We start from the raw sequence: 21,430 nt of genomic DNA, 5'->3' as shown, positions 1-21,430 counted from the left end.
TAGAAAGCGCATTTGACCATGTGTGCTGTGTGGTACGCCTTGATGGAGTTTCAAGGAGAGCCCTGGAGTATTACCATGCCGATTCTTCCTGATGGAAAGCTTGGCGACACGAGATAATAGAGGGGTTAGTAGATTCTTGTTACGAAGAATGGGCATAACAGATTTGGCCAGACGCCGAAAGAAGGGAGGATGGGTTCTCTACTAGCATGAAAGCTGGGTGGTTACGTGCTGTCTAGATAGCCCACAAGTTGATGATTATTGGCTTATGTGACTCGTGGCAAATCAAAGACTTGTGAGCAGAAAGCTTAATCTTCGTGCTATAGACTGATTCTCGGTATGTATTGAAGGACAAAGTAGGAAGTTCTTCACATCAAAAGATTTTATAGACTCTACTGTCTTCCACCTCTCAAGGTGGGTGTTCATTCACTACAATATTTAGAAATGCGTGAATATCTCATGTTACACTGGCAGTGTGGGATGGGCATTTGCACCGAATTTCTTCTGGGAAAATTGAGGAAACAGCCTCTTTGGACACGAACTTTAATCTAGACCTAAGCTGTCCCCGCTTTTTGGTTTCCGGTGGCGAGGGAAGTATCGTAGAGACATGTGATGTTCTCGCCCATTATCTAGGAAAATACGGAGCACCATCACATGTGATCTCTACAGCTTTGTAAGTCAGATATCAACTTACTATTAGGCTCAAATACCACTGAAATAACACAAATAAGCTAATAATGCTGCAGTGGTATGTCAGAAACATGCGCTGGGTCTATCTATAATCTCGATTGCTCGAGATACGATGTTCTGAATATGCAGCAGTTCTATTCTCTCGGTCGCTGTATACCGAGAATAGAGATGCAAGTTAGAATGCCTAAGGCTGGCGATGAAAAAGCCTATGCCTCAGTAAACGAACTTGATCTTCTTGAAGTTCGTGGGCCCATCGTATTCAAGGGTTATGTTAACAACAGGTAAGCCGCAACGGCTTCCTTCACCCCAGATGGCCGGTTTAGAACAGGAGACAGGAAGAAGATCACTCCACGATCGATCGAGCTGGAATGCTTCATCTGGTAGGAGGACAAACGATACTATGAACATCAATAGTGCTAGGTATCCCCAAACGAGCTAGAGGCTGTCATCGAAGAGTAATTACTGTTTTATAGTACATCTGCCAATTTTGATCTTCAGCTCTTATTGAGTCAGATAAAGATATAAGCTGAATTTGCGGAAATGAAAGTTTGTAGTTGAGGGTATGGTGCCGAGTTACACGACAAGCTTTTCTTCCATTCACTTGCTACGGGGTCAGAGCAAATCGAAGCTGCATGGTTGTCCTCCTTTGTAGCTCAGGGATTCAAGGCTTCGATGCTCGAATTACAGGTCGGGACGCCAATGTTCAAGTCACAGTTTACATACTGGCTCTCGACCTTCAGTTCTGACATTGAACGATACTTTGCTGCAGAAACCGACACTTGAAAACCTCTCGCGCTAAATTCAGAACTAAGTTTGAATATGATGACTATAAGAAATGCCTGGAGCTCGACAAGATGCAGATCAAAATGTTTAACTCATCTCATATGCAAAAGCCTTGTACTGAGAGCGAATGGTCAAAGTGCAAGAAAATGCAAACTTGACACATAATTATACTCTTCCACCTAATACTGTGGTATCGCGATTCATATATGTATCGGAGAGTCTATCTGGAGAGCGTCGTCCTGTTTCTGGCTATGTCTTGTGGCTTTACATACTTTGTCTGGATGCGAACGGCGGAAATCAAGTTGTTGCCTGGGCTCATGGCACATTAGGAACAACAGTCTCGACTGCCCCTTTCAGATTCGAGAATCTCTGGAACCATTTTATTGCTCCTTATCAATTGCTTCTTCAGGGTTACGTCGTAGTAGCCACGGATTATGCTGGTTTACGTGTTGGTAAAGACCAGAATAAGCAGTCGATTGCCCAAGATTTTTTCGCCTCTTCTAGTGTAGCTAGCGACGTTGTCTATCCTGTTCAAGCCGCAAGAAAAGCTTTTCCTCAACTTTCTGAGTCGTTCATTGTGCTTGGATATAGTCCAGGTGGGGGCATTGCTTGGGGTGTCGCCCAGAAAGATGCTATATCGAACATTCCAGGTTATCTCGGTGCTATCGCCATCTGTCCAGCGACGAGTGTTCTCGAGAACCCGGAGCCCTTCGGAAGCCTGATAGCTGGCTCCTGGGAATTGCGTCATTGTATCCATAATTCGACTACAATGAATTCCTTACGTCTGAAGGCCTAGAGCTGTTGAAGAAAATCGTCAAGCTTGATCGCGCTTCCTCTACAACCATACCAATATTACTCACACTCGTTGACAACCTACTAAAACCAGATTGGGCATCTAATGAATGGCTTTTGAAACAAAAAATCTGACTGCAAATGGTAGACGGAAGATTTCTGGGCCTCTTCTTGTGATCCAAGGTGACAATGATCCAATGGTCGAATATAATAACACGATGAAAAAACTTGAGGCTGCACTTGAACTCTCTCCTACATCTAACGTTTAGCTTTTCCGCCTCCCAGAGACCTTACATACCCCTGATGTTACAGGGTCTCATAGAATATGGAGGGATTGGATTACAGATCGATTTTCTGGAGGTCAACTTCAACATTTTGATAAGAACTCAAGTTTTGCTAGTGTAGTCGCTCCTGCCAGACACTTGTACAGCTAACGTACCAGAACTCAATTGGGTTACTTGGCTTGCAACGGAATCTTATCAAACCCCATGATTCTGCTCCATGTTTATCACTCCACTCTACTTGTTGGTTTTCCTTTCTAATAACGAAATCTCCCAGGTTTATTTTGCTAACGTTCTTTATATTGGAGACGCATACAGTCGCGGATGTCTTGACTTAATGGTTGAGAAATTCTTGAGTAGGTTAGGAGAGTGAATGAAGAATTCATTTATGTTTACGTTTGTAAGCATAACCGCTGCTTCTAGAAAGAATGAAAAAAGGGTATTTCATTATCAATTCTATGAACTGCTCATCACTTTCATATGCAGTATTGGAATACTAAAAATAGCTTCGTCTTTAATAGTTCAGCTTAATGAACAGACATTTCGTACTCATTTCAAAAATTTCTTTTGCAGGAGAAGAGCCCTGGAGAGTAAGAAGGACGGACCTTGAGTTATTAAATTACCATAGTATACTAAGCGAGAGAACTAGCCTTAAGCATATCAGAACCATTTCTTTCTATATATGAGCTAGCTCTTTAGATAGAATATAATATTATCATTGGGACTCATCATTATAGATGCTTTATCATTTATGCTTTTCTCAGCCTAATACTTCTGAACCTAGATTCTATATTATATTGTATATAAAACCATACAAAAAGAAAGAAATAAAGAAATCAAAAAAAGTATAATAATCAGTATTATTCGCCTCTTTCCATAACTAAACATCGAGAATCGATTAACTACATCCCAGCACTATATATCCCACCCAATTAATATCTTCTCGTAATTCTATACTCTTATTTGTAAGAGTTGTGGCCCCGGCTTATCGCACACTACTCAATTTCGTAACAAAATCCCTGTAAAAATATCGTTTTTCTATATAAATTAATTATTTTTTAATTCTTTAATGAATCAAAAATATAATTTGAAAATTGGTTATATAAATACTAATTATAATCAATTTCTTAAAAAATCAGTATATAATTTTTAATAATTTTTTGAATAAAGTTATAAATATTCAAAGTTGAAAATTTTCAAAATCTTTAATATGTAATACTATTTTTATATAAAAAAATCACTTTTTTCAATTTTTTAGAAATTTTAATTTTGAAAATCTATAATTTTTTTATAAAAAATTATTAAAAATATTTTGTTCATTTTTTGAATTATTTCATTGATTTTCTATTATTTATATTAATTTCAATAATTCAATTCATTTATATATCAAAATAATATATAATTAAAAAGTTGAAAAAATGAGGATTTTTGGTGTGTTTTCGCTAAGTGTACGATAAGCCAGGGCCATAACTCTTACAAACTTTCAGAGAACTAAGAGATGAATATTCTCATCTCATCTTCTCCTCTTGAATCAGTATGGGAAAAGCCAAAGATTCGCCTAGTAGTTGGTTTTAGAAACTCTCCTATGCACTACTTTATTAAACTCGTTTTATTGAGATTATGATGTCCGTTGGTTACTGGAATCTTGGAAATCCAGTTACTGCCATGCCCAATTCATTTCTTATACTCCACTAAGAAAGTAAATTTATGAACTCCATCTTATATTCCCAATAAATAAACTTATTAATTACTACTCGCATCTGATCTCATTAATAAATCTCATTAATTAATACAATAATACAACAATACAATCATCAAGCTCAACCCTACAATTTTGCCCTCTCAATCTCCTTCCCAGCCCCTCCCTTTCCTCCCCTCTTAATCTCAAAGTACTCTCGAACTTTCCCTCTCGCAACCTCCATTACACTCTCATCTTCAATCGTCGCTGGAACATTAACACTCTTTCCTCCCTCACCATGATACTCATTTTCCAACAATTCCCTCAAAACCCTCCTCAAAGTTTTGCCTAGAAATCCATCTCGTCAGTCACATTCAAAACTCGCAACCCATCCCCATATTAACTCTAAGACGAGAAAAACTCACCACTTCGTGTTTTAGGGATCATATTTCTCCCCTGAATGATTCCTCCTAGACTAGCAATCGCCCCGATTTGTTTCCTCACAAGTCCCTGAATCTCTTTCTCCAAATCTGCATCTGGGATTGCAGATGCGGGATGAGGAGGCGTGGAAAGTGTTATGAATGCAAATGGCATATGTCCTTTGAGAGGATCAGGGATACCGACGACGCAGCATTCAGTTATGAGGGGATGTGTTGAAATTACTTGTTCGATTGCACCTTTGTGGTATTAGTTTTGTTGATATGAATGTTTTGATGGTAAGTGAGTCGAATACGTGGAACAGAAAAGAAAACAATTGAAAGAAGCAAGGCGAGCGATTGAAAGAAATATGAGACAAACCAGTACTAAAACGATGAGCTGCCACATTAATAATATCATCACTTCGACTCATAACACTAACCCAACCTCCTTCATCTATAACACCCGCATCTCCCGTGTCAATCCATTTCCCATCAAACCGCTTCATATATCCCTTATAGAATCTTTCTTCATCATTCCATAGCGTTCTGAATCCTGTTGGTGCTAAAGGGATCCCAAGAACTATATTGCCCATTTTCCCGCGTGGAACTTCCTTGCCAGTATCATCTACGATACGGACATCGAATCCAGGGAGAGGTTTACCAGCAGTCCCAGGCTTAATGGGAAGGATTGGTCTAGTTTCATGGGTATAAGTAGGTGATAATGCGCTTTGAGGCGAAAGTGCAATTCCGGTCATAGGACTTCCCGATTCCGATGACCACCAATTATCAATTACACTAGCACCCTTTGCCGCATATTTTGTGAGAAGCTCTTGATACATAGTGACAATACTCGGTTCACTTCTTTCGCCAGCAAGGAACAACGCACGGAAATTCTTAAGTCCGCCCTTTTCTCCGATTTCCCTAAATAACTTGTTTTCCGGATCATCGCGGCGGATAGCTCGAAGAGCTGTTGGTGCTGTAAAGAGGGTATTGACTTTATATTCGTCGATGATCCTCCAAAACGTTCCCGCATTCGGTGTTCCTACTGGTTTTCCCTCAAAGAGGACAGTCGTGGCACCAGCTAAGAGTGGTGCGTATAAAATATATGAGTGACCAACTACCCACCCAATATCGGATGCACAGAATATTACATCTCCAGGTCCATGAATACCAAATACATAACGAATAGATAGATTTAAACCGACCGCATGACCACCCGCCTCTCGTAATACACCTTTAGGTAAACCAGTCGTTCCGGATGTGTAGATGATGTAGAGACCATCCGTACTCTTTATAGGTACACAATCTGCTTTAACTCCTCTGGAACCAGCACTTTTGACTAATCTTTGCCAATTCCTCTCACCATTTTCCTTATTCGGATTTTCCCATCGTAGTTGTTCGCGTTGCCATATAATAGTTTTATTGGGTTTATGAGATGAGAGGGCAATGGCTTCTCGGATGAACGGTTGATAGGATAGAGGAGGTTTGGTTCCATCTATTCCACAAGAGGCTGTGAGAATAGCTACTGGCTTAGAGGCTTCAATTCGTTGCGCTAAACTTGCTGGAGCAAATCCTCCAAATACGACGGCATGGATAGCACCGAGACGAGATATTGCGAGGGTACCTATGAGAGCTGCGGGAATCATGGGCACTGTAATTGATTAGCTACTAGTTCTTGGAATGTGTCAATTTCATATGTATGTCCTTGAAACTTACTGTAGACCAAAACTACATCCCCCTTCCCCACCCCTTCCTCTCTCAAAACCCCTGCAAAAACTTCTATCTCCTTCAACAAACGTTGATAGCTAATCTTCTCCTTACATCCTGTAACGGGACTATCCCATAAAATCGCCGTTTCTTCTCCATTTCCTGCCAAAACATGTCTATCTACACAATTGTAACAAGTATTTATTTCTCCATCCGCAAACCATTCCCAATGTTTATGCGAAGTACCTGACTTCAAAGTCTTTGTTTTCTCAGTCAGAATCTGGGTTGGTGGTTTATGCCAGTGCAAATGGGAAGCTTGTTTTGCCCAGAAGGATTGGGGATCGGCGAGAGATTGAGATTGCACTTCGTCTTGAGGATGAAGAGGCATTTTGGTCTGCGGATTGATTGATTAGATATTAATTTGATAGTATAGGAAACCGAGAATTAATGGAGATATACTGACGATTGAATGTGTGGTTGTCGTATTTCCAATCTCAAGCTACACGAACTGTATCCCATGTACCTAGGCACCGTCTAATACACTCTCAAATATTGTATGAACTTATCCCAAATAACTAAACCACTTTGAGCAATTCAAAGTCAACAGTCGCAGTATCGAACAAAAGTCTCCAGTAAATCAACAAGTTGAATATCGAGATTCACGCTTCGAGCTGAAAGAAAAAGAAAATATAAAGTGACATCAGAAACAAAACGAAACATACTTATCTCACTCATTCTTACCTACACACATAAATCTCACATACTGCTACTTACCACACACCTTCTCATTTCGGTATCCCAACGGATAACATCGGACTGATGGCTATACCTACAAATAGCTTAGTTAATATGCTGCTTATAGGGGAGAATACTAAATCAATGATCATTGCTCCGAGTGAGATTTCGTAGATCCCCGCATTTAAGCTCTGAACTCTAATAGCCGAATTAGCTTTCCCCATTAATTTAATAAGCTCGGTCCAAGGCTTAATTCTGGATGAGTGGATGATGATGAGTCAGCAATGTTTTCATTTCATTTTTCAAAAAGGTATCTAGCTCTAGTTTAGGTATTTTGTTAAGGATTCATTGCAAAGCTCTCTTCACACTCTTGTAGGTGACAATAAAGTGGTCAACTAGGCAAACATACATGTATTTATACTGCGTCTTTTATTGGTAAACGGATGATAACCAACATTTCAGGTGGTATTTAGCTAGGCGCCCATTCAACAAAAAATGGCTTGAGACAAAACTAATTCTAAGGGAAGCGAATCAAGAAATCACAGAGTTGATCTATGCATTGTATTACTCATAGGAAAATGAGATCAATGTACATTTATTTTATGTAGAGATTGTATAATACTTTTCTCTATCGAGACTCTCACATTACCATCTCATGTGTACTGATCTACGTATCTTCCCTCCCACCTTGCCCAGCACCATATCTCATCCTCTCTCGTAACATTCCACTTCGACCCTATCCACTGCTCTCAACACCCCTCCTTCTATATCCTACGAAAACACATCCCCCGACCCCCAACTTTTAGAATAGAACAGGGAGTACTGTAAACATCCCGTGCAAAGCCGTAGCTAAAAAACGAAAGTCAAGAAAGGGGTATCCGATTATCCTCCCACTTCGATACAAAGCGCAGAGGATATCCAACAAAAAGTGTAGTGCCTATCAAAAACAGAAAAGACAAAAGTAGCTAAGTACGAGAAAGTAAAAAAATAGAAAAAGGAAAAGAGCCTGCTGGCTAGCAGAATATTGTAGAATATACAAAACATTACTGGTAAATGTATCCCATCGATAGCAATCGAGGTGATGTCTGTTGTGTTGGCGCGAGCCTGATGTTCCCACTTCTTGGACAAAGAAATTCCCCAGCTCCAGAAATGGCCATTTCCTTCCTGCCATAGTCTCCTGATGCTCCTCAAGAATTGGCCTCCTCGCGCCAAGCCTTGTGAAGTTCATCCTTTTCCACCACCCATCCAATCCACCAGACCAGACCAAGCCGTTCCCACCCCATCCCACCCCAAACTCAAGAAAATATAATGAATGTATAGGTAGTACCTTCTAAAAGACTACAACCCGATAGTGTGATTTGCCCGTGTGAGTGACAAGATTAAAAATTGCTGAAAGGATCATCTCTAGAGTCTCTTCCATGTCTTTCTGATCTTTCTTCTAACTCATGATGGCCATATTCTTCTTCTCCAGCAGTTCTACTTCCGCTGTACCAATCTTCAATTGCTCTCCCACCAAAGCCACCTCGACTAACACCAAAAGATTCCTTGTTTCTATTTCTTCTGCTTCCGTCTCTGCTGCGTCGACGCTGCAAACTTATCATATCCATTTCGTCTTGTTCGTCGGGAAAATCATCAAATCTCGTAACACCTAGTGGAGAAATAAAAGCTTCCATTCGCATCGTTCCTACTGCATCGAAGAAGTTATTCACAACAGCTCCTGGACGTGCACTGGCATCAGAAGTGCGAATAGATGAGCGACTACTAGGTCCATTGTATCCTGTTACCGAAGAAGGCTGAGAATAAGAGCTGTGGTTCTCGGAGGAGCCTGTTGTTCTATCACTCATACCTGCAGTGCTATTGGTGGGTACATGACCAGCACTGAAACCTCTGAAAGAAAGAGGGGGTGGTATATGTGAGCCAGTATTACTGCGCTTCCTGCCATGACCACCCATTCCTCTTTCTGAAAAACGAGGTACGAAGGGTGCCTCTGCAGGATCAGAGTGTACCGAGTATGAATTCGTATGAAATGATTCATTATCGCGAACGCTCGTGTTTGTGTCGGTTTGTTGAGAAGATGAGTAATTTGATGCAGGACCAGTACGATTGAAAGCATTTTTCCCCTTGGCAATCTTGATCGAGTCACGAATCTTGTGAGTTTTTTGCATACGACCGGGGTTCTGGAAGTCAGGTAATGGAGGAGCTTTGGTAGACAAGGTCTGTGCAGGATGGGGTGTAATCACATCGGGTACAGCTTGTGACGAATGTGCGAGGAATGATAGAGCAGTAAGCCAGACATAGTGTCGTTCTCGTGAAATAGCAGTGAACTTGAGGGCACGTGCTGGTGTAAGGATGAGGATTGAGCGATCAAAAACTCCTCCAGATCCCTTCGGTGGTGTATTGTCATCTTTGACATCCAACACGGATTGAATTGTTACTATGAAAGTTAGTATGATCGGGGAAAAGAACATTTTTCAACTTACATTTCCTTCCAGTTTTGCCCAACAGTGCAGATCCAGACGTGGGCTGTTTACTGCTCCACATTACAGCACGCTCGTAAGGCGCGAGCCAAACCCATCGTTTGTGACGAGCGCCGTTAGTAGCATTGTCCCCATCTTGATCAGACATTCCGAAGGACTTGCGTCTTCTAACGTATTTGAACATCCACTCTCCAACCATTGTTTGAGCAATAGCATCTACTACAGTCGTAGCTTGGTTGGCACTTTGGGTATCCGTAATAACCGATGATCCAGCAGTGTTCGTAGTGAACGCGGTGTTTGTGGTCGAAAATTGCTGTCTATGCATTCTATAACGACCGCTACCATTATCCCTCGAAAACCGCGGCGTAGTGATATCGTTATTGGGGAGTGGTGGCAAGCCAGGACTCTCGGGATCTAGAGTTGGTGACATGGGCGGTGATCTGCTCTCGGAACGTCGTGGAGCACGCCTACCCCTTGTGATAGCAGCTGCAGATCGAACTTTCCTAACACTGCCAGTTCGGCCAACACTACCAGTTCGGTTGAGACTACCAGCTCGATAAGGCTTTGATCCTCTACCGTGGCTAGGACTTCTGTTGCCATCGCTGGGTGCGCTAGCAGCATTTCCAGATCTACGAGAGCTCGCTCTAGTAGGTATCGGAAATGGGGGCGCAACCTCTTCGGCCGCTCCAGAGCTACCAGGTCGGGGACGGTGAGCATTCACACCACTTTGAATAAGAGCTGAACGATGCAATTGAGCTGGTTTAGCCATTGAAGTGATCGGTAAAGGATGGCCTAGAATCCGGGCGGCTTTGTTGGATGTCCTAGGTGGCAACTCCAATATTTCTTCATCGAATTGATCATCTGCTTCATTATCTAAATTGGAAGGAATCTTGATAGATAAAATATTAGCAATTTCCGTCTTTTGTGAAACTGATCTTGGGACTTGTGATATCTTCCTAACATCCTTCTTTGTTGCGCTTGGCGCGGAAAGTGCGGTTCTGAAGTCATTATCGCTAACATCACCATCATCAAATTCATCAATCTCATCAGAACTTGCACCGTCAAAGCCGGCGAAAAGACTACTGATGCGATGTGGTCTTCTAATCTGTCCTCTGTCCTTTGCCAGAGGTCCATCGTCATTATTGCCTGGATAAGCATCTCTTATCTCCATTACAGGTGGCGATGATGGGAGCGTTGTTATACTGCGTTGACTGCTCTGGCGACGGGGATTCTTGGGAGGAAGTGTGTCTGGAATTGGCGAGTACTGAAGACCATCGGGTTTCAGATCGGGTGATGGAGGGCTAGATGATATGATAGATGGGTGAAGGTGAGCTGGAAGATAATTCAAGCGTTGAGCGACCCTGATCTCTTCCGTTTGTACAGCCATTGATCTTGTTGAAATGGGTGCTGAAATCGAAACCTGACAGCCTACATCTTTCGAGAATTGCGGCAACAAAGACTCACGAGGCGTTGCTGGAGCTGAGGAAGGCGGATGCAATTGAATTAATGGAATGGGTATCGGAGGTGGGATTCGTTTTGGGGAAGTTGGTGATGTGTCGCGGGTTTCGATTTCAGCTTCTGTTTGAGTGGAGGTAGATGTCATCTTATTCTCCTCTTTAATAGGTATGGATTGGGAAGGTGGTGGTGGGGGTGCTCGTGTTGGAGAAACTGGTGTTCGTGGGGGGCTGAGAGGTTCATCTACAGTCTGTGATGCCGAAGAGATCATAGAACTCTTAGGAGGCTCAATGACCAAAGGAGGATTGGTATACACACGTTTTCTTCGCTGATTCGCTCCGACCTCCCAGTCTTTACTCGATATCTCAACCGAAGGCTGTTCCTCAAATTTGTGGGAGATTTCTGTCTCAGCTATCGCTGTTGGCTCAATAACAGAAACTATCTCAATTACTGGAGAAAGTTTTGGAGATGGTGGGGGGGAGTACTGAATACCAGTGTCGACGTATTGAAATGTTGGTTTAGGTGCAGTCTCATCATCTTCAGAGATGCGTCCTTCTAACCTCTCGAGAACAGTTTGGTTGAGTAATGATTTACCTCGGGTAATGCTTCCAGGTCGCTTCATACTATCACCACTCTGGTTCCTACGGTGAGTGCGGAATAAGATACTTTCACGACTTTGAGTTCGGTGATGTTTTTCTGGGGATGACATGAGACTGTCACGTCCACCGTCATAATCAGTCTCGCTTTCGTCGAAATCCAATTCATCAGCAAGGCTCAGACCATTCCCTTTCGTGACTCCATATCCATTAGGTCCATTGAGCATCGAGAATCGTAAACTATTGGTTAAACTCATTGTTCGAACGCTACCACCATCACTCTCGTTTCCAGTGTCTTTATCTTCTGGGTTGATTCCTTGTGGTTGGTTCTTTGAACGACTGGCTTCATAGGCGGCGACTTCATCCAAGACTGTCTTGAGTCTGTTTTCAGAAACATGAATCTTCACTTCCAGCTTTCTTCTCTCTTCATCCCAGTTGTCCTTGTCGTTTGCCCAAAGATTTTGTACACGATCCACTTCTTCATCTCGACTTTTGAGTTTCTTCTGAACGATCTCCAATCGACGGCGCATCTCTGAAGTAGTTTCGACTGCTTCATCTCGCTCCTTTGCCAATTCAGATAAAGCCGATGAGGTTCCACCTTCTATTAAAGCCAGTTGACGTTTCAAAGAACGGCTTTCCTTTGTCGTGTCTGCAAGACGATCTTGTAAAGATTCATGTTCTCCTCGAGTGTCATGAAGTGCTTCTTCCAAGCTCTCAATCGTTCTGATTTTCTCTTCCTGGTCCCTACGTAAGGTTAAAATTTCAGCAACCAAATTAGCGTGCAAAGTTGGTGTAAATCGTCTTGGGTCGAGAATAGAAATCCTGTTTGTCCTATCAGCATTCAACTTAGCACCGAAGATCATTTTGCTTCTTACGTTTCATCATTGGTTACGTCAAGAGAACAACTCATACGCTTTTCTCCTTGAGGTAGCGGTGGTGGCGAGGAAGATGGTCCTGGAGATACTGATTTTTGTCTCGAAGAACGTCTTGAGCGGTTTGATCGATTTGAGCGAATGGATGGCGCCGGTGTTCTGTAAGGTGTATCTGTTGGAGGAGGGAGGTGATATTGAGCTGCTACCGCAAACTCATCCTCAGTTTCCCATCCATTGTCCCTCATCATGATTGACGATGCGTTTGTCTATTCTTGGGAAGGAGAAAAGAACAAGATTTCGATCAAACTTGGACATCCATGAACCACCTTTGAATCTAGTGAATTACTGCATTAAGAAAACTGATGCTTTTTCGATGGTGTGTTTTCCAATATTCACTTGACTTGATCAAAGCTCGGGTAATCCTTGGGTATATTCACAAGATACTATAAGCTTTGTATGGAGTATGGGGAAACTCGAGATCCTTGTGGGGGGGGGATAGTTGAGATAGTTTCGAGACGCGTAGTTTTCAAATTGTAAGGGGGTCGCTTTGATAAAATATAATCAATTAGATGTAATGTTTGACCAGGTCCAGGATACCTTGTTTCGAGGCTATATGAAGCTTTAAACGGGACGATTCTTGAGAACTGCTCTAAATGTGCCCAAACTCAGCTTCCTTAAGTGAATATCCTATGAAATGGAAAAAAAGCAAAGAAAAGTATAATTGTTTCCAAATAATGATACTAAGTTGAAAATGACCCATTAGTATGGATTGGAAGACAAAGTTGATCCGACGAATAAATCTTCTAACTCCCATATATCAAACGGACAAATCCTCGGCGCATACCTTTTTTAAGACATCGATCAACATGCGTATATATATATCTGTTGCAATATGTTGATCAGGCAGTTATTCTATAACAGTTGGTTCCGTCCCGTAGTTTCCTTGCTTCACTGCTTATGACAGAATCTTTATGACTAGTAGTTCATGTCGAATGTACTTCAGCCTCAAATGTTTGAGGAACGCCAGGTTTTGGGGCTTGAGACAAAAAAAAAGATGAAAGTAGTGAAGGGCGACGTTGAATTTCCGGGTGACTCTGGAGTTCTGTTGCTGGAGGAAGACATCAATTAGCATTGCTTCATGGCAATCGCATGTTTTCCAAGCTACCACTGCATCTTCTTAGACATCTTGTTTCGAGAGCTCGGGATTGGTAGTATGGCTGCGGGATGATACAAAGGTACAAGAAGTACTCACCGTATATCTGGTTGCGCGACGTCAAAAGGAAATGTGTAACGATGATGGAAAGTCTTCTGCTTCTACCTTTTCGATTGTGTTCTTTTCCTCCAGTCCAATTGGAGTTGTCCCACTCTGAAACCAGACAAATACACGAGAGTCGGAGCAATAGAAACCTAACGATACTGCCGCATCGGTTTGAATCGAATCTCAAATATGGTATATACAAGCAAGAAGGAAAGTAAAGGAAGTGAAGATCCACGAGATTCAAGGACACACGGACTATACCCTACGCTTCAGTTATGGATATGGATATGCCATGTGGATATGATTCCATGGGTAGCAACAAACCGTCAAGGCACATACTTTCGTAGAAGTTTCGGAGCTCCATAGGTAAGAAAGTTAACCCAGGGCCAGTCTGAAGGGACCCTTCAACTTGACTGAGGTTAATGGCCTTGACTCTTGCGTCCCCTGATTGACTGACTAGCTAGGATTGGTTCTTGAAAGGTTTGATGGGATCAAAGTATTATGCAAGGATTTCGATATAAAACTGCAAGTCAAGGTGAGAAGATGGATCAGACTATGGATTAATATGGTTTAGTGGAATATGCATGGGATAGTGGCGGGGATTTCATATTGAGGAAATTGAAGTGGATAATTTGGTGAGGCGTCCAGTCAGGGGCTTGAACATCAATTGCACGGAATTTTAATAGCTGCTATGTAGATGCCATGTTTTTTTGTCTCTTTCTTTTGCTGCATTTTCTTTCTCTTTTCTTTCTCTTTTCTTTTCTTTTCTTTTCTTATCTTTTCTTTTCTTTTTACGGGTAGAACTGCAGAAAAGATTATTTATACCGAGGTGTAATAAGAGCCGGGTTCAAATGATATGCATTCTCGAGTGTAAACTTGCCCTTGCCCTGAGAAAATGCAAGATCTGTCTGTGTGGTGGTGGTGGTGGTAGAGAATACGGAGCATAGTTATCGACTACGTCTAGTCTCCCGTCTTCCGTTCACGTTTTCATAATGTCAAGAGCATCTAGAACCCAGTACCTAGCTAGACGGTTGGCTTGAACGAGTATAAGATTTCCATGTTATTACCTATTTAAAGGCATCTCATTTTTATCTGGGTAGGTATGATTTGCCACTGGGTGTTGGGTACAGACAGCAATCGATATACCGGTACGGAGACTGAGTACTCGCTGTGTCGCTTTGATGCTTTGATCACCATCTCGTCTGTCCAGAGGTAGGTAATTAACGACTCCATTCTGATTTCCACTTAATGGATGTATTATTTATTTTTATTCCAATCTTGGTGAGCATCGGGATCTGTCACTGGGTATGTCATATCACGAAAAGAGATGGGCAAAAACTCTAAGGAAATTACGATACGAATTGGTTGTAGTCACAATGCACACCACGTCGGAGTTCATTCACACCATCTCGAATACAAAGGAAGAATCTTGGAAGATACTCGGCTTCACAATTCAAGAACAACTCGAACTGGAAGTCAATTGATAAGGGTACCAAAACTCATCAAGCTGCAAATCTTTCAATATCATCATCGATTGGATGAGGATCAATAAGAATCATCTCATACCTGGCAAATTCATATCTACCGTCTTACCAACATAAGCCAATTATTATGTATACAACCCTCAGAGTCACAACCTCTACAAGCTTTCGGAGACCATCCGTCGACAAGCTTCACCGAGAGTGTTGTTCGAGTACAAACCTAATCGTACGCTCAATGTCCTCAATGTCCTTTCGATTGGTTGAGCTGTCAATTTCAATTAAATTCCAACCGTTGGACTTCCAGGCAGGATTCTGTAAACCTGCCAGTCAATCATCTCTTTGCCACTCCACCACTCTATCCATGCCGGTACTCACACAATGTCTTCCTCTTCAATTCGTCTATAACACGTTTAAGGTATCTCATATGTACAGTGTAGCATCAGCATCTACAGGCTAAAAAAATAACCTTACCAGCACATCAAAAGTTCTTCAACCCAATATCACATCCCAAAGACATATTGGGAGTGAAAACCCGGTTAATATGTTGATCACAATTATAACTTACCAAGCCCAGCATCATAAAAGCAAATGGTCTTCATATAAAATTGTCTCTCCAGTCTAATACGAATAGGTCTTGGTTTAGTACGGAGTTATACCTTTCAACTCTAGTGGCCCGTCCCGGATAGTTTAGAATTGCTCTAAATGTAGTTTGTTCGCTACCAAAGCATCCAAAGTTTCGCATCTAACGGATAAGACTCGGAGACTTCCACTCTCCATGGACCCGTGCTTGCCAGAACATATGCAACTCCGCTGCTAAGAAAATTAGCTTAGTCCTCATATAGTTCATCGTCTTGTGGTATGTGCATTTAGCTTCGGAGTTGTGTGCTTTTTGGCGGCACGAGTATGATATAATGAACCATGACGGGACCGAGACTTGAGAATCCGAGATTCAAGCTTTCCTGTCTTTCTTGATAATGATCTTTACGACTATGTACACACATACAGGCTCTAGGGTAATAATTACTCGGTTCAAATAACAAACTCGTGGGGCATCGGGATTCCCGAAGGTGACCGGCTATCTCCCTCTCAATCCCCCTATCGTCATTTCGTCAGACCCGGGCATTTGGATCGCATCAATATATCTAACCAAGTTTTTCGCAAGCTACTCCGTATATTTCGAAGACAAAGACAACAATAGGTGGAGTCATGAATCTCGATAGATGACTGCCAACCTCAATAATTTCGATTCGAGAAGCCGGAAGAGCTCGAGACTTGTCTACATCTCTCTTAGCCCCCTTAGGTTATTAATACTCCGTACATGTCTTTCCTTCCAACATCCACCCAGTAACGGTGTTACCAAAGTTTTTCAAGTGAGGTTGAACCGTTCAATCTAGACAAATTAGATTTGATTATACCCTTAGGAAATAATTTAAGGAAATAATTTATTGAGCCCTAGGCACAGGCTCGGGATATCCATCTTGGAAGTACCTACGTATTCCACGTCACACTTCCATCACTGCATACAGCACAGAGCACGACAGGCACAAGAAAATGTTTTCCCCGGCCGTGCAACTTTAGGTACTGCATAGTGATGGTGTGGTATGTTGGGCATCACATCCTGTAGGTATGCTTAAATCATGCGATTCCCCGGGGTGCATTAAGAGTGGAGTGCAGCGTATTGGTATATCGATTGAGAGTATGGTACGAGAATATATTTCAGCTAGCATGGCAATCTCGAAGTGAGCATTGCAGCCACGATTTGTATGGTATCTAGACAAATAAGAAGCTTGAGATTAGGAGAACATAAACATGAAACACATCTTGGTTTTCTTGAATAGCTCTTGGATGGTTCAAGCACCAACAAATTTGGAACTATGTTCATCTCTTTAATAACTAACATATAGCACTAAAGTCTGGGACAAGGTTTCTTAAAATCCCTAGATTGACATGATGAACTCTATTATTTCTAACAATACCATCCATGATCCATCCATGTGCCAACTGCCAAGGCACGTGCAAGGTTCTTGCTTACCTGCTATCAATGATCGTTATCAAAACTTCTCAAGATGTATATCACACATACCAGATCTTCCACATGCATTACTGTGCACCGACAATGCAATCTTATGCTTGAAACTTATCCTCCTTTCATTCGCTACCCGTACGAACCAATGGACATACACACACGGATGACGGATCTCAATTGCTTCTGTTGCGCTTTCTTCCCATCTAGCTTCACGAATTCGAATTGGTCCTTGGCTTGATGTACAGAGAGATCTTGATTTTGGTCTTCTTGCTCCAATAATTGATCGACACGAGGAGAGGATCCGAGAAGGAATTACAGAGTGGTTGGTTAAGCTTCCCTTTTCTTCTTTCTCGAGTTTCCTGACCTCGGGAGGCAATTCCCGAGCATGAAAGAATGTATGAAACATCAGGAAGAATGTCTTTCATCCATCAAATCACCTCGTTCCATTCTCCTGGACTCTGCATCCAGACTTCGTATATATGAATATCGCCAAAACTGCCGGGTGTTTTGAAAAGCGTTACAAGGACACGCATTCATATATTGGTACATGTCTTCATCTTGTATCACTTTCCTCAATGTCCATTACCTCCGTGGATAGATCTTCAAGGACTTTCTTCAATAAATCGGTCCAATTATCAGAAACAAAACAGAACATATAATACAACCTCGGAATCTGTTGCCTTCTCTCGTCAAAAGCAACTTACTATGGCAGGGAACCATTTCTCCCTCCCTTGCCGTCATTATATGTGTACACCAACCAGCGCCTCCTCCGAAATTGAGGATAACCGTTTGAGTAACCGTGTCCGTGCAGCACGATAACCCCCAACTCCCGTTCGTTCGCCTCATGCAAATGCACATTTCTCCACCTCGGCATTAGAGGAAAGCGGTTGCCATGCAATACATCCACCAATACCTTTTTTTTTGCATCCACACTATAATTTTGTACCTGCTGCATCGTACTCTTCCTGTATGTTTCTATCTTGAAGAATCCTGTGGTAGTATCTACAGTTGAAAGATATCAAGAGGGAAGTTCCTCCGAACGAGAATGAATTACTTTTTTTTTACCCTCGATATAGCATTTCCCGACCAACCGCCTCCGATAGACTATCAGGATTTAGATTAAAGTACCCTGGTTCTTCGAGCCTCAATTTGAGGATTCAACGTCACATTCACCACCATTGTCTCGCTCGGAGATTTCTTGCGGGTTGAGGGTAAGTCCGTGGTTGAATTTGTTGAGGGAAACACATAGGTCCTTGTCCAATACAATGACGATACCAGACTATACATTTTTACGGAGTATTCAGCTGGCTACATACCGGTATGAGCGCAAGAAAAATCATAGGCAGAGGTTTTGGAAGCACAAAGGTTAAGTTCTAGGATGCAAAATTGACAAGGTACGGATTACATTGAAGGATACCCGGTGGTACAAATGAGTTGGTTGAAGTGAACGGACTGGACACTCAGATGCATGTACTGAAACGTATCTCGTCACTGTCACATATACACATCAGCATATGCCAGCTGTTCATCAGAATCCACCAAACATCGTTGAGTCTCTTAGGAGAAGTTATTAAAGTTTGGAACGCAGGGTCGAGACCTGATATCCTTGGATCTTTGGACCTGCAAACCTCGTTTACATGGTCCTAAATCAAAGGCAGACACGTTGTTTTGCAAATTGCAATAGCTTCGAAGCTCCTCTCATTACCACAGTCTAGATGTTCAATCAAAATCTCAGCTCCCGAAGGCCCTCCAATCGATTCCTCCGAGGTAAATTCGCCTCTATTCACCTTTCCACGTCGATAGTCCTGGAACTCCTTCATTTCCCTTGAGAGCCACTTCTACATTCCATGCAGTCTTCAGCTCAAGCACGAACTCTCGTCGCTGTAAACCTAGCAGTCTTCGAGCCAACCTCTCAACTCACAATCCCAAATCCATCAAGGAGAATTTGCCTCTTCATCTTCCTGTCTTTCACCCGATTCAAAATGCTCAAGTGAGTCTTACAATCACGCATAAAATAATTTCATTCATCCCGTCTTCACAGGAATTAGGTTTACAAACTCTCAATTCTTGACCGCTTCACGAAGTCCATGGGGCAGTGACAATGTTATTATTGAGACTTGTCAGATATGCCTATACCGTCCATGCTGTTGCGTCCTTTTTTTTTTCGTGATGATATTCATAACACATCGATCTTATACCTCTTATATCAACCTACCTCCCGTCTTACAGTACACATCAAATTGGACGAGGGAGATGTATTACAGAAAGCACTTTCTTCCCCCACCAGAGTCGGAAGAATCTTGGATAGATGTAATTCGGGTTGATATGCAGTAAAATATAAAGTAGACCACCAGTGAGTTCCTGAATCGACAGGACACTTCCCCGCTTCAAAAATTTTCATAAATCCATTCTCCAAATTGTTTCACATCAAACCTCATAATTACATTGATATTTATCGCATCTCATAAATAAATCGTAATAACCTTCCTAAATGTATAATTCAGTACCTACCTATCCCAAGAAATATTCACAAAAATCCCTCTCAGCAATGTCCCGTTCATCTATACATACACTTACTGATGGTCGGTCCACCCAATTACCTAGTCTGTATGTAAATCATCACTCAAATCCTCAATCATCACTCAAATCCTCAATTCTCAATCCTCAATTCTCCATCTCCACACCCAGAGTAGCAGAATAATCACATGGTCACTCTAGATGGATCGCCGTTCCCATTCATCAGCACTCATTCTATCGTACATCTCCCGCATATCATATCATATTATAGAAAATCATAGAAGAGAGTATGATGAGAGCGATATATCTCCACACTCAGCATACTACATTGACATTGACATTAACATTAACATTAACATTATACTCCATACCTACCCCACCATCCCCCATAACCAGTCCCCAGTCCCCAGTAGCACTCCATAAATGCGAAGCTACCCAAGTAAGATACCCCGCAACACCGCAACACCGCAACCCCTTTCCAATAACTGACTAATCCTCTCTCTCTCCTCCCTCCCCTTCTCCTTCGCTTCAGACCAGATTAGATTAGATTAGATTAGATTACTGCACCTTCATCTTCCAAATCTCCAAATCTCCAAATCTCCAAATCTCCAAATCTCCAAATCTCCAAATCTCCACATACATCTCCATCTCCATCTCCATCCCAATCCCACCCTCACCTCACCTCTCCAATCTCCTCGTATACTCACCTCACCTCACCCCACCTACTTCCCCTTGACAATATCTCCGACCTTTCGATTTAGGTCTAGAATCTATACCGAGTTTGAAAAAAGATAGATGTATATATATATACATACCTGCACAGATAAAACAAACCAACATCTCATCCTCATTCTCATTCTCATTCTTATCCTCAAAACTCACAACTCACAAATTCAACCTCAACCCCAACCTCATTCTCAACCTCACTCTCACAAAAGTACACAACAAAAAAATACCAGCACCGATGATAATCACCCTTTTCAATTCATATCATTTCACATCTATAAATATGTATGTATGTATGCAATTGAGCGCAGCTCAGCTCCGCTCAGCTCATCCACACCGATCCCCTCCCCATTCACTCATATCCACTGCATCGAATTCCTCACCTCCATTCTCCTAGCTATCCTACTGAGATCTCTCTCCCACTCTCGCAATCAGCCCTCCCACTCCCACTCAAACTTCCATCCCTCCATATTAAATCTCCTCTCTCAAAAGCTAAACACAAGAAGCATAGACACCACACACATACATCATTTCGGGAAAAAGTAAAGAGCAAGAAACAAAAAAAACCAAGAGGTATCCATCCATTTTCATCATAATGTCATCATATCTCTCCCTTTCATAGCATGAAATCCCAATTCATATCATATCCATTGAGAGCAAAATGCGCAAGCCCAACAAATCATCAGAGCATCCCTTCTCCCATCACCATCATCATGACCTCCATGCATATTCCTCGTCCTCTCATCACCCCACCCCGTAAGAAATCTATTCCTCCATGCCGAGCCCTCATCCAGCCCATTCAACCAAATCCAAATATTCGCAAAAGTATTATTATTTCGTATTGTTGTTATTTTGTTTTGTTTCTGTTATTGTAACGGGGGGTATTCTAAGTAATTCGCTAACACGTCGCTCGCAACACACGCCCAATCTTTTAATTCAC

General features: G+C 42.0%; 3 protein-coding genes across 3 annotated transcripts; 1 reads left to right on the top strand and 2 right to left on the bottom strand.

Moving 5' to 3' along the window:
- Positions 1-1,597: 1,597 nt before the first annotated feature.
- Positions 1,598-2,266, top strand: EAE97_006909 (uncharacterized protein; the record flags this gene model as incomplete). The annotated part of the gene is made up of 1 exon (XM_038877422.1): positions 1,598-2,266. The coding sequence occupies one exon, from the start codon at positions 1,598-1,600 to the stop codon at positions 2,264-2,266; it is 669 nt and encodes a 222-aa protein (XP_038731612.1).
- Positions 2,267-4,369: 2,103 nt separating this feature from the next.
- EAE97_006908 (uncharacterized protein) lies at positions 4,370-6,735 on the bottom strand (the record flags this gene model as incomplete). Its single annotated transcript, XM_038877421.1, has 4 exons — positions 4,370-4,569; positions 4,647-4,898; positions 5,020-6,291; positions 6,357-6,735. 4 exons carry the CDS (start codon positions 6,733-6,735, stop codon positions 4,370-4,372), a joined length of 2,103 nt encoding a protein of 700 aa, XP_038731611.1.
- A 1,726-nt stretch (positions 6,736-8,461) lies between these two features.
- On the bottom strand, positions 8,462-12,730 carry EAE97_006907 (uncharacterized protein; the record flags this gene model as incomplete). Its single annotated transcript, XM_038877420.1, has 3 exons — positions 8,462-9,516; positions 9,563-12,432; positions 12,486-12,730. The coding sequence occupies 3 exons, from the start codon at positions 12,728-12,730 to the stop codon at positions 8,462-8,464; spliced, it is 4,170 nt and encodes a 1,389-aa protein (XP_038731610.1).
- Positions 12,731-21,430: the final 8,700 nt, after the last annotated feature.

The sequence above is a fragment of the Botrytis byssoidea genome (genome assembly GCF_014898295.1).
Source record: "Botrytis byssoidea strain MUCL 94 chromosome Unknown BBYS_013, whole genome shotgun sequence".
Taxonomy (NCBI): Eukaryota; Fungi; Ascomycota; class Leotiomycetes; order Helotiales; family Sclerotiniaceae; genus Botrytis; species Botrytis byssoidea.
Note: the sequence above shows the minus strand (reverse complement) of the source record. Positions and strands in the feature narration are given on the sequence as shown.